The 15,524-nt window shown below is 41.4% G+C and overlaps 1 protein-coding gene across 1 annotated transcript; it reads right to left on the reverse strand.

Annotated features, from left to right (window-relative positions):
- Positions 1-527: 527 nt before the first annotated feature.
- acsl3b (acyl-CoA synthetase long chain family member 3b) lies at positions 528-9,604 on the reverse strand. The gene is made up of 15 exons (XM_053329447.1): positions 9,431-9,604; positions 6,267-6,726; positions 5,384-5,561; positions 5,083-5,192; positions 4,764-4,902; positions 4,158-4,308; positions 3,870-3,993; positions 3,501-3,572; positions 3,227-3,366; positions 2,721-2,893; positions 2,473-2,547; positions 2,192-2,383; positions 1,989-2,103; positions 1,577-1,734; positions 528-1,346 (listed from the first exon to the last, which is right to left on the reverse strand). Exons 2-15 carry the CDS (start codon positions 6,615-6,617, stop codon positions 1,189-1,191), a joined length of 2,136 nt encoding a protein of 711 aa, XP_053185422.1. The 5' UTR covers positions 6,618-6,726; positions 9,431-9,604; the 3' UTR covers positions 528-1,188.
- Between the last annotated feature and the right edge of the window lie 5,920 nt (positions 9,605-15,524).

Genomic DNA, 15,524 nt, shown 5'->3' on the forward strand with positions numbered 1-15,524 from the left:
AAAATAACCGATAAGACACAGGTTGCGAGGCATCTGGGGGCTTGTCAGATATGAAAAAAAAAAAAAAGAATAAGCAGCTCAGGGCAAAAGAGTAGACAAAAAAATCCCTATGGATGCCTTTCTTATTGACGTTTGATCCTACTGCAAAGGCCGAGAGCAGAAGAGACTACAGACTGGATCTCTTTTACTAGTCGAGTCAGTAAACACACACTCATATACAAACTTTGGGATACAGGCAAATAAGCGGAGGAGAAAAAGACAATAAAAGGATTATTTTAAAAAAGCTCATTAAAGTAAACAAAAGAATGATAAAAAACAGGGGGATAAAAGAAAAAAAAAAACGCACAGAATAATACTACCATAAAGCAACACATTAAGAAAAAGTGTTTTTAAAAATTTTTGTCGTTCAATCTCTCATGGCTTCACAACGCTGAATCCTCGCACATAAAAACACTCGATTGAGTTTCAGAGCTGAAAAACCCAACATGAAACACAGCAACAAAGATTTAAAAAAAAAAAAAAAAAATAGAGATCCCTGCATAGATTCCAACCTGAATGTTACTTAAAGCCCAGAAAGGATCCCCTCTATCAGGCACCGCTCATGCTATCCTCTTCCCCCCCTGCCGAGGGTCTGCTCTACAACATTGTGCTGGACTGGTGGAGGGCTCTGGAGAGTTACGGGAGAAGGGAGGGAAAAAGGGAAGAAAAGCAACGGGGAGGGTGTGCCGACATCGATCCAGATACGTCTGGCCTGACATTTGTTTCACTCCGAGTCATGCAGGCGTCCGACTTTGTGTGCCGCCTCGGTTGCCGTGGCAACTCAAAAGGGCTAAAACGCATCAAAGAGGAACGGTGAGTGCATCAGACCACCACCACCACCACCACCACCGCGTTCCTGCCTGGTTCAGTTGTCCGTAAGGGACCTTCTGCCTTTTGGTCTTGACAGAGAGCATTAAGCTGGATTCAAACGTGTGTTTTTTTCTCCCCTTCTTTGATCGAAGCTGGTTGCGGGGAAGCCGAGGAGGAGGCGCATGGTCGCTTTGTGTGTCTGTATTAATGCATGTGTGTCACCTGTAACTTTAGTGTAACTCCTCTCCAAGTAGTCCTGGTAGTGGCTTCTGAGCTCCTTGTGTATGTGTGCAAGTATATACGAGTGTATGTTTATGTATTCTCTGGAGTGTTTCTATGTTATTTCCCACCGTACAGCCTCTCAATGTCCTCTTGGTAGTGTGTTTTGAGCTCCTTGCGTTTCAGTTTGAATGCGTCAGTGACCAAGCCAGTCTCTGGAGTCCAGGGTTCAGCACTCAGCCGAATTTTCTTGGGGATCTCAAATCGCTCCAGTTTTGCTTGAGAGAGAAAAAAAAAAACAAAAGCAAAAATCACAAGTCAGAATGAGTGATATGAGTGTGACACTAGTGCAAAATCTGGCACGAGGAAGGAGACATTATTGCACCCAATCGGAACAGACAGCCTGGATGAGAGAAACACCAGTTGCATCACGTCGGTTTTGTTAAAAAGGCTTTTAGTCATTTTATCGGAACATGAGTCAATTAGATAAAAAGGCTTTTCTCCCTACCTGAGATAGCAGCCTCAGTAATGATGCGGAGGACCTCTTTCTCCATCTGGGAGTTGTTACAGATCTCCTCCCATGTGCCCCTCACCTGCCTCTGCTCCGCCAACGCCATTAGCTGTCTGTGGTTAGGCACCACGAAGCTGATCACGTATGACTGGTCACTGAGGGCAGACACAGAATAGTCAACATTAGATTGTTTCGTATTGTTAATCTAAGTTTTATTCAGCATTGCAGAGAAAAAAAAAAAATCAGACATAAAAATAGACCCCCAAAGAAGACACAAGATGAAATGTTTGTGCTGAGTTGGGCCTGCTTTGAAAAAGGAACTACACTGAAGTCAAATGTGTTAAAGATTTATACCAGTACTTTCTTTTACTAGAGAGAAATGGGGGAAAAAATGTGTTTATGAGTTTACCTGTTGGCATAGGCACAGATGTTGTCAATAAGCGGGCAGTTCTTCAAAACAGCCTCCACTTTTCCTAATGAGACGTACTCTCCTGCCTGCAACTTCACCAGATCCTTCTTACGGTCTATAGGAAGAGATCATGGGTCACAATCATGATAGGTGCGTCATTTATACCATCCACAAGTGAGCAGGTTTTTTCACAGACTCCTTACCGATGATCTTGAGGCATCCATCAGGGTGAAACTCTCCGATGTCCCCGGTGCAGAACCATCTCTGACCCTTCTGATCCACATAAAAATCCTCCCGGTTCTTGCCTTCGTTTTTGTAGTAACCCATCGTTACGTTGGGACCGCCAATCAAAATTTCCCCCCGTGGGTTGGGCTTGTCTGTGCTGTAGTAACCACCTAAGGAAGTACAAAACTTAATTATTAGAACAAGAGTATCTATGTGCGTCTTCCTTTCTCTAAAGTTGGTTTGTTGCCATCTGACTCACCCTCCTCCCAGTCCTTGAGCATGATTTCCGAGCAAACGAGTGGAGCACCAACCCGTCCTGTGCTGTAGTCCCAAACTGAAAAACACCAGCAGAAATTCCTGCATTAGCACGCTAAATTGACATAATTACTAAAAATCAAATGAACTGTCCTTTTCAACTGTTCCGCTGTTAATTTCCCAAAGGGTGGTGAAAGCAAGTGCCGTTTCACATTTCCTGCCATTCTCTTTTCACGAAACCCTTTCTCTTACCCTCACTGATGGTGCCTGCTCCACACGTCTCCGTCAGACCGTAGCCCTGCCCCACGGGGCAGCACAGACAGATATTCATGAAGTGCTGCGTGGCGGCCGAGAGAGGCGCTCCGCCAGAAAGCAGCACCCGTGTGTTTCCTCCCAACAGCGCGCGCACCCGTTTGAACACCAGACTGAGGGGGAGGACAAGGAATGAGACAAAAATACTCAGACAAAAACTTGAGAGTGGATGAGTCGTTCAGACTATTCCAAAGTTATCTATTACTCTGTACAACATTAGGATATCGAGTGATGCTGGAGAATGCGCCGTGCAAACACAACATCAGAATTTATATTATGCAATGATTCACATAGGCTGGAGAATGATCCCCTGCGGCTTTTGTGGCATTTGCGTGTTGGCTACATGAAGAATTTGGGCTAGGCTGTTTGCTCATGTAACAGAGGAAGCAAATGTCAACAGAAAGCTGATAGGTTCAGTTAATGAATATGTGTGTTTCAGGAGTCACCTGTCACAAAGAGGTGTGCTGTAGCCCTTGGAGATCTGCTCCATCTTGTAGTTGTAAGCCAGCACAAAGAGTGTCTTCTGGAATTTGCTCATCTCCTCCACTTTAGTCATCACATTCTTATAGATTCGATCCATGATCTCCTGCACAACACAGGCGGAAAACTCTCAGTGCATGCTTTGTCTGTACTGTGTTATTTGTTCACTTTAATTTCAAGGTGTATATGTCATGTCAGATTGGATCAATTAGGTTTGTGCAACTGATGGAAAAGACTTACTGGTACAGCAGCCATGAGAGTAGGTTTCAGCACACTGGTATCCCCTTTACTGCCCTTTTTTATTTTGGTAGACTGTGAAAAATGAAAACAAGACAACTGATCAACTCTTAGTGAACTCTGAGTGATATGAGTGTGACACTAGTGCAAAATCTGGCATGAGGAAGGAGACATTATTGCACCCAAACTCTTAGTGAACCACTGCTGATGTAGAGCTGTAGTCACCAATATAGATGGGTGCCTGACCATGCAAAGCTTTTAAAGTGACCATAAGCAGCTTGAAGACAAAGATGCTCTAAGCCTTAGTAATATACAAACAGATAGACAAATGGCAACAAGTGTGTGTGTGTGTGTGTGTGTTTATACACTGACCTGGTCGGCTAGAGTCTGAGGGGAGGAGTATCCGATGCGACAGCCGTGAGAGATGCACACCAGTTCAGCGCTGAGCTCTAAAACGTGAGCCAACGGTAGGTAGCCAATGTAGGTGTCTGTTTCACTGCCAGTACAAAAATAGCAGCTGGTTAATTTCCACTATAAACACTGGAGAAATACGAAATGAAGAGACTGCAGACGGTATTCAAGGGTGTGAGAAGACATGAGATGAAGACAGAGATGAGAGGAAGTGTCGGGGAAGAGGCCGTAAATTTGATATCGGCATACTTGAGGTTAGGGATCCGCTCAGCCATGCCAGTGATGCCAGCAATGATGTTGCCATGGGAGATCATTACACCCTTGGGGATGCCTGTGGAGCCGCTGGTGTACATGATGACAGCGATGTCCGAGGGCTCTGGATGTCTGCGGTCGACTGCGACTGCAGAGACGGATGAGAGGAGGCATGATGGTTAGATGGGGAAGTTTGACCACATACAGTACATGTATAAAGATAATTAGATGTAATAAAACACAGGTATGAAGCAAAGTCTGTTCACTAAAATGCAGAAATGTAAAAATATTTTGCATTTTATGTATTTAAGATTTTCTATTTTATGTGGTTTTCTTTATAAAAAATGAAAGAATGTATAATAAGGCTCAAGTGACAGTTGGAGCACAAACATGATTTCCCTTCATTTTTCTGAATAGATGGCCAAAGATTTTATGGCATCAAGTGTTTTTAGCGAGTGATGATTTGACCTCTTGCTGACTCTGCCATGCATAGCACATCACTCTAATAACACGTCGGGGCTTTGCGCTAAGCCTCCATCACTGCACTTCCATTTCCCTGACAAAATTAGAAACCTTTTTAATCACGTTGCGCAAAATGCTCACTGTTGTCAGGCGTGGATCCCATATCCCTCACGGTGTCCATGTTGTAGATGGTGATGCCTCTGGGAATGTCTGACCAGCTTGTGGGCTTGGTGTCAACTACGATGACATACTGCAGCCTCGGAACATCACACAGTATGGCCTGGAACACGGAGATGGATGTAGGTGGGTGTAAAGAGAGAGGAGGTGAGAGGAAGAAGTAATTATGCAAAGACAACTAATATTACACAAAGTAACAACTGATGAATTAACATTTAAACTGCAGAGATTTGTTCAATGTAAGCAATGTGATGGAGGCTGATAATGACAGTGACGCAGGTACCCTGAGACGGCTCTGCAGCAGGTCCTTGCTTGTGATGATGTGCGTGACCTCAGTCTCGTTCAGGCCGTGGGCAATGGCCGTGGGTCCAAGAGTGGCGTACAGTGTGACGACTGTCAAATTAAAATCCGGGCGAACCAGTCAGTTGTCGTAAGTGTTTAAGAAATGTTGCATGTTGAAAAATGTCTATATACACACACACACACACACACACACACACACACACACACACACACACACACACACACACACACACACACACACACACACACACACACACACGTCTGTCTTTTCTGTCACTCACGTGGAAAATTGTACATGAAGCAGGCTTGTGCTGCCACGATCCACTCAGCTCGGGTCTCACAGAAGATGGCAATGTTACACTGAGGCCTCTGGCCGAGAGCTGCCAGACCGCTGCCGAAACACTTTGCTGCCTGGTAGGCGTCCTCATATGACAGCCAGTTATAGTTCCCCAGAATTACCTACACACACACACACACACACACACATTCAAATGATATATGTAAAATTCAGAATTACTTCCACATATCAGACCAAACAACTTGTAAAAAGATAAAGATGTATATATTCTACAGGTCTGACAATTTAAAAGCATCAGAACAGCTTTTATACATTTTGTTAATGCTTCAATTAATTTAGGAATGTTACACCAAATTAAACACCAACAGTTTCCAAGCTAATGGAATTATTATGTGCACCACTCTGCATTAGAATATTAAAATGGTTACATGGTCATGCTCAGCTGCTTTACTGAAAACAGCAAAACTGAAAGAGGTCTGATGTTACTCCTCATACAGCTTTCATTCCCAGTCAGTTGGCGTCATCTGCAGGGCTTTTGCAGCAATGCAGGTGTTAATGAGGCGACTTTCAGCTGTGAGACAAAGGACCAGTGACAGCGCTCTTCCACCCACATTCCTCACACTGTGCACAGTGGCAGACTGCACTGTCAGCCTCATAGATACAACCAATCTTCCTGTTATCCCACAGATTCACTAAATCTTCAGATTCTAGCTTTAAATTACAGTGTGATAAGAGGTATACCACACTGACACAAAACAACAGTAAAAGATGGTACATTTAAAATAAGAATCAAACAAGGGTACATAGATCTATTGCATGTATGTAAGAGTATGCAAGGGTACCAGGAACAGGTTAATGTCTCTTACCTTCTTGAAGACTTTGCCGTTGGGCTGCAGCTCATCCTCCTCACTGAGCACTTCCCTGGTGCCCAGACAGTCTCTCTGTGGAAAACTCCTGGCAGCGTATTCAAACATCTTATCCAGCGTGTCCACCCCAGGGTGCAGCCAAGCCACCAGCTTCTCTTGGCTGTTGATGGCCCTGTAAGGCCCTGCTGGGTGTCTGCTAACTGAGCGTGCCTTAATCCGGCGAGCCCGCTCCAAGTTGGAGCCAGCTCCAGAGAAGAAGTACCAGGGTATGAAGGTGATGACAGAGTAGACCCAGACCACAGAGCGGAAGACCTGCAGAAGCAGGGGGTTCATATCCTCCTTCAACTTCATCTTTGAGGATGAAGTCACTGCTGGAGATGAAGCTTCTTGAAGAAGTCTGACAATATATTGCGCTTGTCACTGCTCTGTGAGATTCTTTTCTGCAGCAAGTTAACCAGACCTGCAACACAGAGACACAACATGAAACTTAAAATTACAGTCTGGATACAAAACTGTATCAGCACATTTGGAAACATTGAATGTGAGCATACAGACAGAAAACTGCCTCCTGATAAATTAATCCATGCTTGCCTAAAGCCCATCTTTGCCTATTTTCAGCCTGTTTCACAGTCAGCACTATTTATGGCCGGCAATACAGATGAAGCAGCAATGCGACAACACTTAAAATCCCAATTTAATAAGACTGCTGAAATGATTAGTTAATCAACTGACCAACTGAGGAAATGCCTCTCATATGAGAAGATGTGCTGCTGTTCTATGCTTCATTACATTGTAACGTGTGCTATTGGTCAGATAAGAAAGCACATTAAGGGAACAGTAAAAGGTACAGTAAACACTAGTTAACTTGCTAACACATACAGCTGAATCAAAGAGTGGCTGCCTCTATGCCTCCACACTTCTAACAACTACACTATGAGATATGATGAATGTTTGCAAATGCAGGAATTTACCATGAACTACACTCATTACTGCTCCTAAGTCATGCTGTTAGTTGTTTGTACTGTTCAAAAAAAAAAAAAAAAACAACCTTTGGACCAACTCCAACCATCTGCCGGAGAGCTCAGCTATTTCTAGTGTATGCTTAGGGCCGGAGTGTAATTTGCAATGTAACCCTGCAGCCACTGAGTCCGAGCTAGAAGTTGAGCCAGTGACTCATTCTGCAGCTTAGAGGGAGAGGACCAGAGGTCACGTGAGATGTTGACAAAACCTGGCCGTCTAATGTAGCAGTGATGGGAAGAATCTAACACTGGCTGATGAGTTGGGCTGCTCCTGACCCAGGCAAACACAGACTATAGCACATTCCGTGTCAGGACGGACAAGACTACCCAAATCTGCTCAATTGCACTGCTCCAAGCTCCTGAGCTCTGATAAAGACTGTGATACCATGGCCAGTACAATATTATACCGCAGGGGCTAATCTGCTTCTACCTAACACTCAGTGATTGTCTCAAGCTGCATGTGTGTTAGTGTGTGCATGTGAATGATTATGCAAGTGCTCCAAACTTCCTCATGTCTTCACCACAACTTCTATTCTCACAACGTACAACAAAGCCATTTCAAAGGTCGTACACCGGTACTTCTACCCATATCCATTATGAGAATGCAAATTTATATAGTGCTTCTAGCCAAAAGAAGTCAATTCAAATGTTCTTTTTCTCTGTTATTTTGCTGGGTGGTTTTAAATAGAATACAAAGGATCCACTGAATCAGCTTCATGCTTTGTCATCAAGCATGTACCTAAAGTGATGAAATTATTCAACCATTCGGATGAGCATGTCTCACCTGTTCTGCAATAACTCAGATAACACAACCAACTGACAAAGCTCTCCTGTATTTGTGCAGCACATATACACACACACATACAATTCATTGGCAATGTGAGGTCACTGAGTTTCATTATAACACTTGTAATACAGGTTCAGTCATTATGTACTATACTTTGAATGAAGCAGACACACCCAGCTGCTCTAGTAGTTTTTCAAAAATCAATGTGACACATGATCAAGAATACAAAAAACTTGACCTGACAACCAATAGGTGCTTATTGTGATAAACACAGTATTTAAAAAAACACAAATGAACAGATGCTAAATGTTTTGGTATGTGAAATATCCATTGTTTCAGCCACACTGTACTGTCAGGGGCATGTTCCAACACCATGTTTACTAAGTAACCCACATGACTCTGAGACAATAATCTGAGCCAACGATGGTGTCTATTATCTCTATTTATAAAAGGGGGTTTCAAAGTCTAAGACTGCAGGCCTCTGCTTCCAAAAAAGTGGGAAAACCAGTAAAGTTCCCCTAAACTACTGTATATCTGAACTATCTCTTCAAACAAATCACTCACATATAGGCTATTCTGCATGATCTCTTCGTTATAACTAATGTAATATCTATTTTTTAATTTAATTTAATTTTTTTACTTCCAGAGCCTACCCTGAAACTGTCTGATATATAATAAGCAGTATCTGTGAGCATCTACACAGCCAGATGATGCTAAATTACAATCTTTTTGAATTCGTGTGCTTCTGTATTATTGTTTACATAATAGGGTCAGATCATGCTTTTTCTTTTCATTTACCAAAGGCAATAAATTATTCTGCTTTAACTGATTTGTTAGGCTGTTATTAAACACATTGTCTCGGCGTCGTTCCTCTTGTGCACAGAGACAGATAAGGTGTTGTATTGATGATTTGTATGCCCCTTATCTAACAGACAGTTAGTTCGACGTTAGACAAGATCTTTACACACAGTTGACAGATAAACTACACAGAACATTAGATAGCATGTGTGATGCTATCAAATCTAAAGTCGGTAGATTGATTTTATTCTCTCTATGTTAGACAATAACAGGTCATTGTATGCACTTCGTGACTGAAGCTACATCAGGTTAGCAACTGAAAGACGCGCTAGCAGCTATGTTAGCAACGTGGGAGGCTAGTTTTCATGCGCCTGTGAGCCAACATCCTCAGCTGAAGACGTGAAAAAAACTGCTTAATGCATGCAGTTCACATAAGAATTAAGAGGCAACAGAGTGTTGCATTGTACAAATGTGTAACTAATTGAATGCGATGTAGCAGAGCCGGTTGCTAACAATCAGCCGCTCTCATCAACATCTGCACAGTAGCGAAACATTCTCACCTCTTCGCTCTTAACGCTGCAGGGTCGGATCGATTATCTTTGTCCTCGTAACCAAAGCTCCTGCATCATATTCATATAATCTTCGAGTCCTGTGTGTTTGGTTATAAAATTACAATTAAAAGTATGTTACAAAAACAGACTATAAAATTAAGTAATACAGTAAATCAGAGCATCACCGCACCGGGCCAGTGATACCAGCCCGGAAGCTATGGTGTGACGTCAGAGCGGTTCCCTGCCAGTGATTGGAGGAAAGGAGGTGGCGCGGGGCGGCGGGGACGTCAGTCAGGTCGGGTTACTATCGGTCACCACGGGTTTCTTCTTCTTTGAGTCTGCGTGGAGGTTTTGCAGCGTCTGGCAAAACAGGAGATGGTGCCCGCCACCAGCTGGTATGGAGTGTTCAAAATATCACATCGTATAAAGCGAGTTATTCATTTTTTTGCTATACATTTAATGTAATAACTTTTTTATATGTAGGCTACTTTTATTTTTAAGTTGAAATACATGAGCACAGATTTACCAGAAAGTTTCAAAAAATGTTTTCTTTCTAAGTCTCAGGGTAACTATTATTCGACTAGTCAATAATCTATACCTGCCAATGTATCATACAGCTCGAGGACAGTATTAAATAAGATATCATGGAGCCCAATTATGGAATAGAAATTTGCACTTACTGATTCTCTGTCTTTGCCCAGATGAAAAACGTTAAACTCAGAGATGCTCTGTTAACAGATGATTCTAGTAAATTATCCAGATATTGTAATGTTGAGTTTTTTTTTGTGTTTTTTAACTTGTAGTTGTTATGTTTATTTTGATACTTGGACTTCGCATTATTATTGTGTTTTATCTCTTTAAGATAAGCCCACAGTGGGTTTCTACCTGACCTGCATGTGTTTTATTTTTATTAACTATTTTTCACTGACTTTTATTTAAAACATGTGAAAATAAACCAATGAAACAATAGTAAATTGAATATTAAATCAAATAATGACATTTTTATAAATAGGTCCTAGCTCTAAATGTTGAATACATATCTTATAAGGCTTACAGTGGTTAGATATTGAATAAATACATTGTTTGACATGGACAGTCAGCTGGAAACTTTGGCTTTTTGCTCAAGAATTTACATCTGTGAATTACAGCTGTAGTCCAATAGTTAAGCACATTCATAAATTATAATAAAAAGTATAGGCTAATCATAATAATAATGATAATAATAATAATATCAACAACAACAACAACAACAATAATAATAATAATAATAAGTGAGGGTGGATATGATCAACAAATTGTGACACTTTATTCCACCCTTGTTTTGTATGTGGGCAAGACCAAAATAAAATGTACCAGCGTTGCTCTGAGCTTCAGAAGGTACAACTCTGCAAAATATCACGTACATCAAAGTTTAATGCATGACACCAGCTACAGAACCGATGCAATCATTTACCGACTAGCCTACTGACACTGAACGGGAGTCTGTTCTAGTAGTCCACAGGCTGTTGGTAGGGGCTGGCTTTTCGTGCCGGTTGTAGTTTGTTCTATTGCTAGCTGTGTTTGTGGATTAACTGAACATTTTTACAGTAGCCTAATGTTTGACATTTTAGTGTCATTAAATTCAAAAAGCATTTTAACCAAACCACGATCTTTCCGTAACCTTAACCAATTGATTGTTGTGCCTAAGCCAGGCGATTTTAACCCAAACCATGAGAAGTGTTGGCATATCATTATTATTTGAAATAATTTGAATTTAATGCCACCGCGCATGCGTGATACTTCCGTACCACAATAAACGGACCATAGCCACTTCCGTAATGTAATGTCGTCACACCTGCCCAGGTAACCCGCCAATTCATTCCACAGGTTTGGATATCCGTCTGTAGACTACAGAGTAAGGGTTCTTCAATAGGTGGCTCTTTTGAACTTAATATAGAGCATAAACTAAATAGGGATAGACTTATAACTGAAGCAGACACACTATTGTATTTAGTTAATGCTGCTAAGTACGCCTAATTATGTGTAATGCATGTCTGTGTGGATCTACTGTTGCAGACAATCTGCACAAGCACACCTGCCTTTATGTCCTCCATAAAACATGGAGGGGAAAAGATATAAGATATGAAAGTGTTTTTAGAGAAATGAATCACCAAAAGTCCAGCTTTCTCCAATTTGTGGTCTAGTCTGTGTCTGTCCTAACCATGACTGATAGCCTACTGCTCAGTCTAAACCTGAAATAGGCTGGCTGAAATTGAGCTATGACCCCTGAGATTCAATTTCTTTATTTGGCATGTCATTCATAGCCTGTAATCAGCCACAATGATCTGAAGTTAGGGTAGGGCACCTCTGCTGGTTGGTTTTCTTCCTCAAACAATGACAAACTGAGTTATCAATTATAACCTATACCTATAGGCAACAAAGTATGAAAAGGAATGTAAAAAAACTATTCCCAGAAGGATTCACCAAACTGGTTGAATTTGGTTGATTTTAAATCTTTGAAACACACGCAGACCACAGAGAAAATATAAAAATCATGCAATCAAAGCTCCATGTATGATTTTAATGCACACCAGAGTAACACAATGAGGTAAGAGGCCTCTTGTTACAGCAAGTCAAAAACCAAGTACAGTTTAAATTTAAAGTCAACAAGACAACCAGTAAGATCTTATAAAATCTTTAGTCAGATAATATTATAAAGCCACAGTTTCCTCACTCTGGCCCAAAACCATAGTAATCGAAGCCTTATGTGTGAATCAGGAATTTAAGAGCAGCCAGGCAATGAATATGTTATTGATAATACATTTTTTCTTTGATAATGATAATGGACATCTTCAGCTTGTTTTGTCAAACCATCCCACAATTGATTGTAATAAAAAAAGTTGTAACTAGGATCACTTGTTTAGAGGATGCAGGACGTGTCTGGTTACAATAATCCATTTCTGGACAATTTTCTTGGGAAGTAGAAAAATAAAGGAATGTGGTGATCATTTTCTAGTGAAGTTGGGAGTTTGAGTTTAGTAAAAGGTGCTTTCCCACTAGGCACTTGATATAGATAGATAGATAGATAGATAGATAGATAGAACAGTCCAGATTCTGATAGAGCCTCTTGCAACTGTGTGTTAATTAGTCATAGTACTACTGTTGAAAATCAAATATCATGGTCCCATGACCCAGGTCACTATAGTGGCCATTTAAAACAGACATCAATGGGTGCAATAAACCACTGTTTGCCGGTTTGGTTTTCAGTTATTAACTCCAAAAGAAGTGTCTTCAAACAACCCAGATGATTGGTGGTTGGTGTTAAATCTGTCATACTTTTTATTATTCAGTACATACTCCAAATACCTCTTGGGTCACCACACCATGTTGTGTTTTGGCCACTGTGGTATAAAGTATATGGCTGCGTATGTGAAGAACATATGAAAACAAATTCTATTGATTCTATACTGTGTAACTGAACTACTATAACTAACTATTTTTCTGCATAGAGTCACAACTGGAGGCTGCATTTTTTCCAAGTATGAGTTGATTTGATATATAATTAATTCTTTGTCAGAATTTTATAATTTATGCAGGATGTTTCTGTATCTTCATTTGCTGCATTCTCCCTGCTACACAGCAGAGGGAGTTGGTGTGCATTTCTTTTATGATGTTTGGCAGTGCATAATACTATTTTTTTCAACTTGACAGAGAGAAGATCCAGCAGTATTTGATGGTGAGTGTATAGGACAGAAAGATGTCCTCTTTTACATCTGAGGCGCAACATGATGAAAGTGAAATCACTAGGTAAGCTGTGTTTGACACTTTGACCCCGGACATTGATCCCTTCTCACTGGTCATAAGAGTGTTTGCATGCTTGTTAGGCCATATTCTGACAAATACATGCGGCCAAATGCACAAATTCATGCCTTGTCCTCCGCATACACACGTGTGCACGCGCACATACCCACAAGCATGTGATCACATGACAAGCGTGTGCGTACAGAATGGTGATAATTGCCCTCCTCAGGCTATGTCTTTGAGGTCATCGTGATGGGACAGATGTTATGAGCAAAAGGAACACTTTCATCTCCCCTGTGAAATGTGTGTGTCCAATCTGATAATGACACAAAAGCACACTTTGCACACACTTAGGCAACATCTCAACGCAAGACACAAGTAGAGTGGAAACATATCCTGGAACCGTCTGTTTCTGGGTGACCCCTTCTTCCTTGACACAATGGCTAATGTATACACCTTTGGGAAACACCTCTGATGTCCACTGTGTCATATGACTTTCCAGGTTATGCATTTAATGATATGTTTCTTTTAAATTCTTGCTTCTCTCCAAGAGACTCCAACAAGATTGACATGGCAGGAAGTTTAAAACACTTAAATGAAATATTTGTGTTTTTGCTAAAGCTGTCATGATCAAGCCATCACTCTTACATTCCAAACTCCTAAGGTGATACAGGTAAACCAATATGTTTTTGAGCCCCTGACTGATTATGAAGCCCCTTGACATCCAGTTGGACTTGTGGGGAGGGGTGGTGGTGGTGGTGGTGGTGGTTGTGTGGGGATTAGGGAACAAAAGGATCCTTCTCTGTCATCAAAGAGGATCTGCTCCTAACTCATCCCCTGCTCTGTGGCGACAGCTTTTTATTTTTCAGGAGTGGGAGTGACGGCTGCAGGGAGGAGGGAGGATGGGATATAGCAGGAGAGTTTGATGGTGGGGATGCAGATTTCAAAGTAATCTTTAACTTTAAGCCCTGCAGTCCCTCTGAAATGAAGCTCTCTGCCCCAGACAGTGTTGCCTGTGGCTCTGTAGTGGAAGCCTGCCACCCCCTCCTTTTCTCTCAAGCTTTTGTCACGGTGGCATTTAAGTGGCATTACTCACCGACTGGATGACCAAATGAAGGGGTCCCTTTGAGAAACCTGAAAGAGATGGATTTTAACTCCTGAGACCAGTGTCGCCTCTTGAAACAACACTAAGTCGAGAGAAATGCCTCCTGTGTTATTTTGATTCATCTGATTCCTAAACCTAAAGTAGATATCTTTGTGAATCATGATCTAATAACCCAAACCCAGAAAACTGGCTGCTGCCATTTCATTTTATGTCCCCTTAAAGATTAGAAATGATGGGTTAGAAGTGTTGTTTCATAGTTTTATGAACCAAATCCACAAAAAAATCAATTAAGCATTTTTTTGTTTGTTGCATGCTTCTCTATAACACCTTTGAGAGTGAACTCGGGGCATGGAACAAGTTGTTAGTGGAGTTTATATCTTCTTGAATTTTATATGACATGGGAAAGCAGGCTTAAGCCCATCCGATGATTTAAGACCCCTAGGAGGTCATCTGCACTTCCATTGTCTCACTACTTTACAACACTACTTATTTTGACCCCCTACCCCAAGTTAATTCTCTCATCTTGTGAAGGCTCATGTCCCCTCAGGGTCATTGGCTTGGGATCCCCTGCTGACTTGGCCCGCCATGGGGAGTCAATGTAATGACACAGGGGTGGTTATGGGCAGGTTCTGTTACTGGTACAATAGGTCTTGTTGTTAGAAACAGTGGTGGCGCAATAAGATCCTAATAAATCAATCACATACCAACAGCTTGACACTTATAAATACACATGCATGCACACCCACTCATGCAGTAGCTCCCCACTACCTCATGAAACTTGTCATTTAAACAATTTCTATAGCAGCCATCAAATGTGCAAGTAGAGTAGGGCAAAACTGTTATAATGAGCAATCTTCTGATCATTTCAGTCAGTGTCTGCTAATGTTTCCATTAGCAAGACAAAGTCACAGTGCTCTTTGGGGGATTTTTAAGCCTGAGATGTAAGCATTTATCATAGCATTACATGCCCCCACATACAGCATCACATACTTTATTCAAAGAGATTGCATTTATAAAGAATGTAGAGTTGCATACAAGAGGTGCATTCTGTGAAGGCAACACAAACACCTTCACACCTATTGTCGATCTATTCATCCAAACTCCTGTAAACTTTAGATGCTGTACTTTACATTTTTTGTGGACCACAGAGTATACATCCTCAAGTTTTGTTTGAGCCATGATGCTCATTGTCATCCAAAAAGTGGAGAACTGTTCAAA

Source organism: Scomber japonicus, chromosome 12 (genome assembly GCF_027409825.1).
Source record: "Scomber japonicus isolate fScoJap1 chromosome 12, fScoJap1.pri, whole genome shotgun sequence".
Classification (NCBI taxonomy): domain Eukaryota; kingdom Metazoa; phylum Chordata; class Actinopteri; order Scombriformes; family Scombridae; genus Scomber; species Scomber japonicus.

What these genes read in the sequence shown, in the direction of transcription:
- acsl3b (XM_053329447.1), bottom strand. Translation starts at nt 6,617, where the DNA reads ATGAAGTTGAAGGAGGATATGAACCCCCTGCTTCTGCAGGTCTTCCGC. An exon ending in ACGGCAAAGTCTTCAAGAAG is followed by an intron (nt 5,562 to 6,266) that starts GTAAGAGACATT and finishes GTGTGTGTGTAG; the next exon opens with GTAATTCTGGGGAACTATAA. An exon ending in CTCAGACTCTAGCCGACCAG is followed by an intron (nt 3,573 to 3,869) that starts GTCAGTGTATAA and finishes CATTTTTCACAG; the next exon opens with TCTACCAAAATAAAAAAGGG.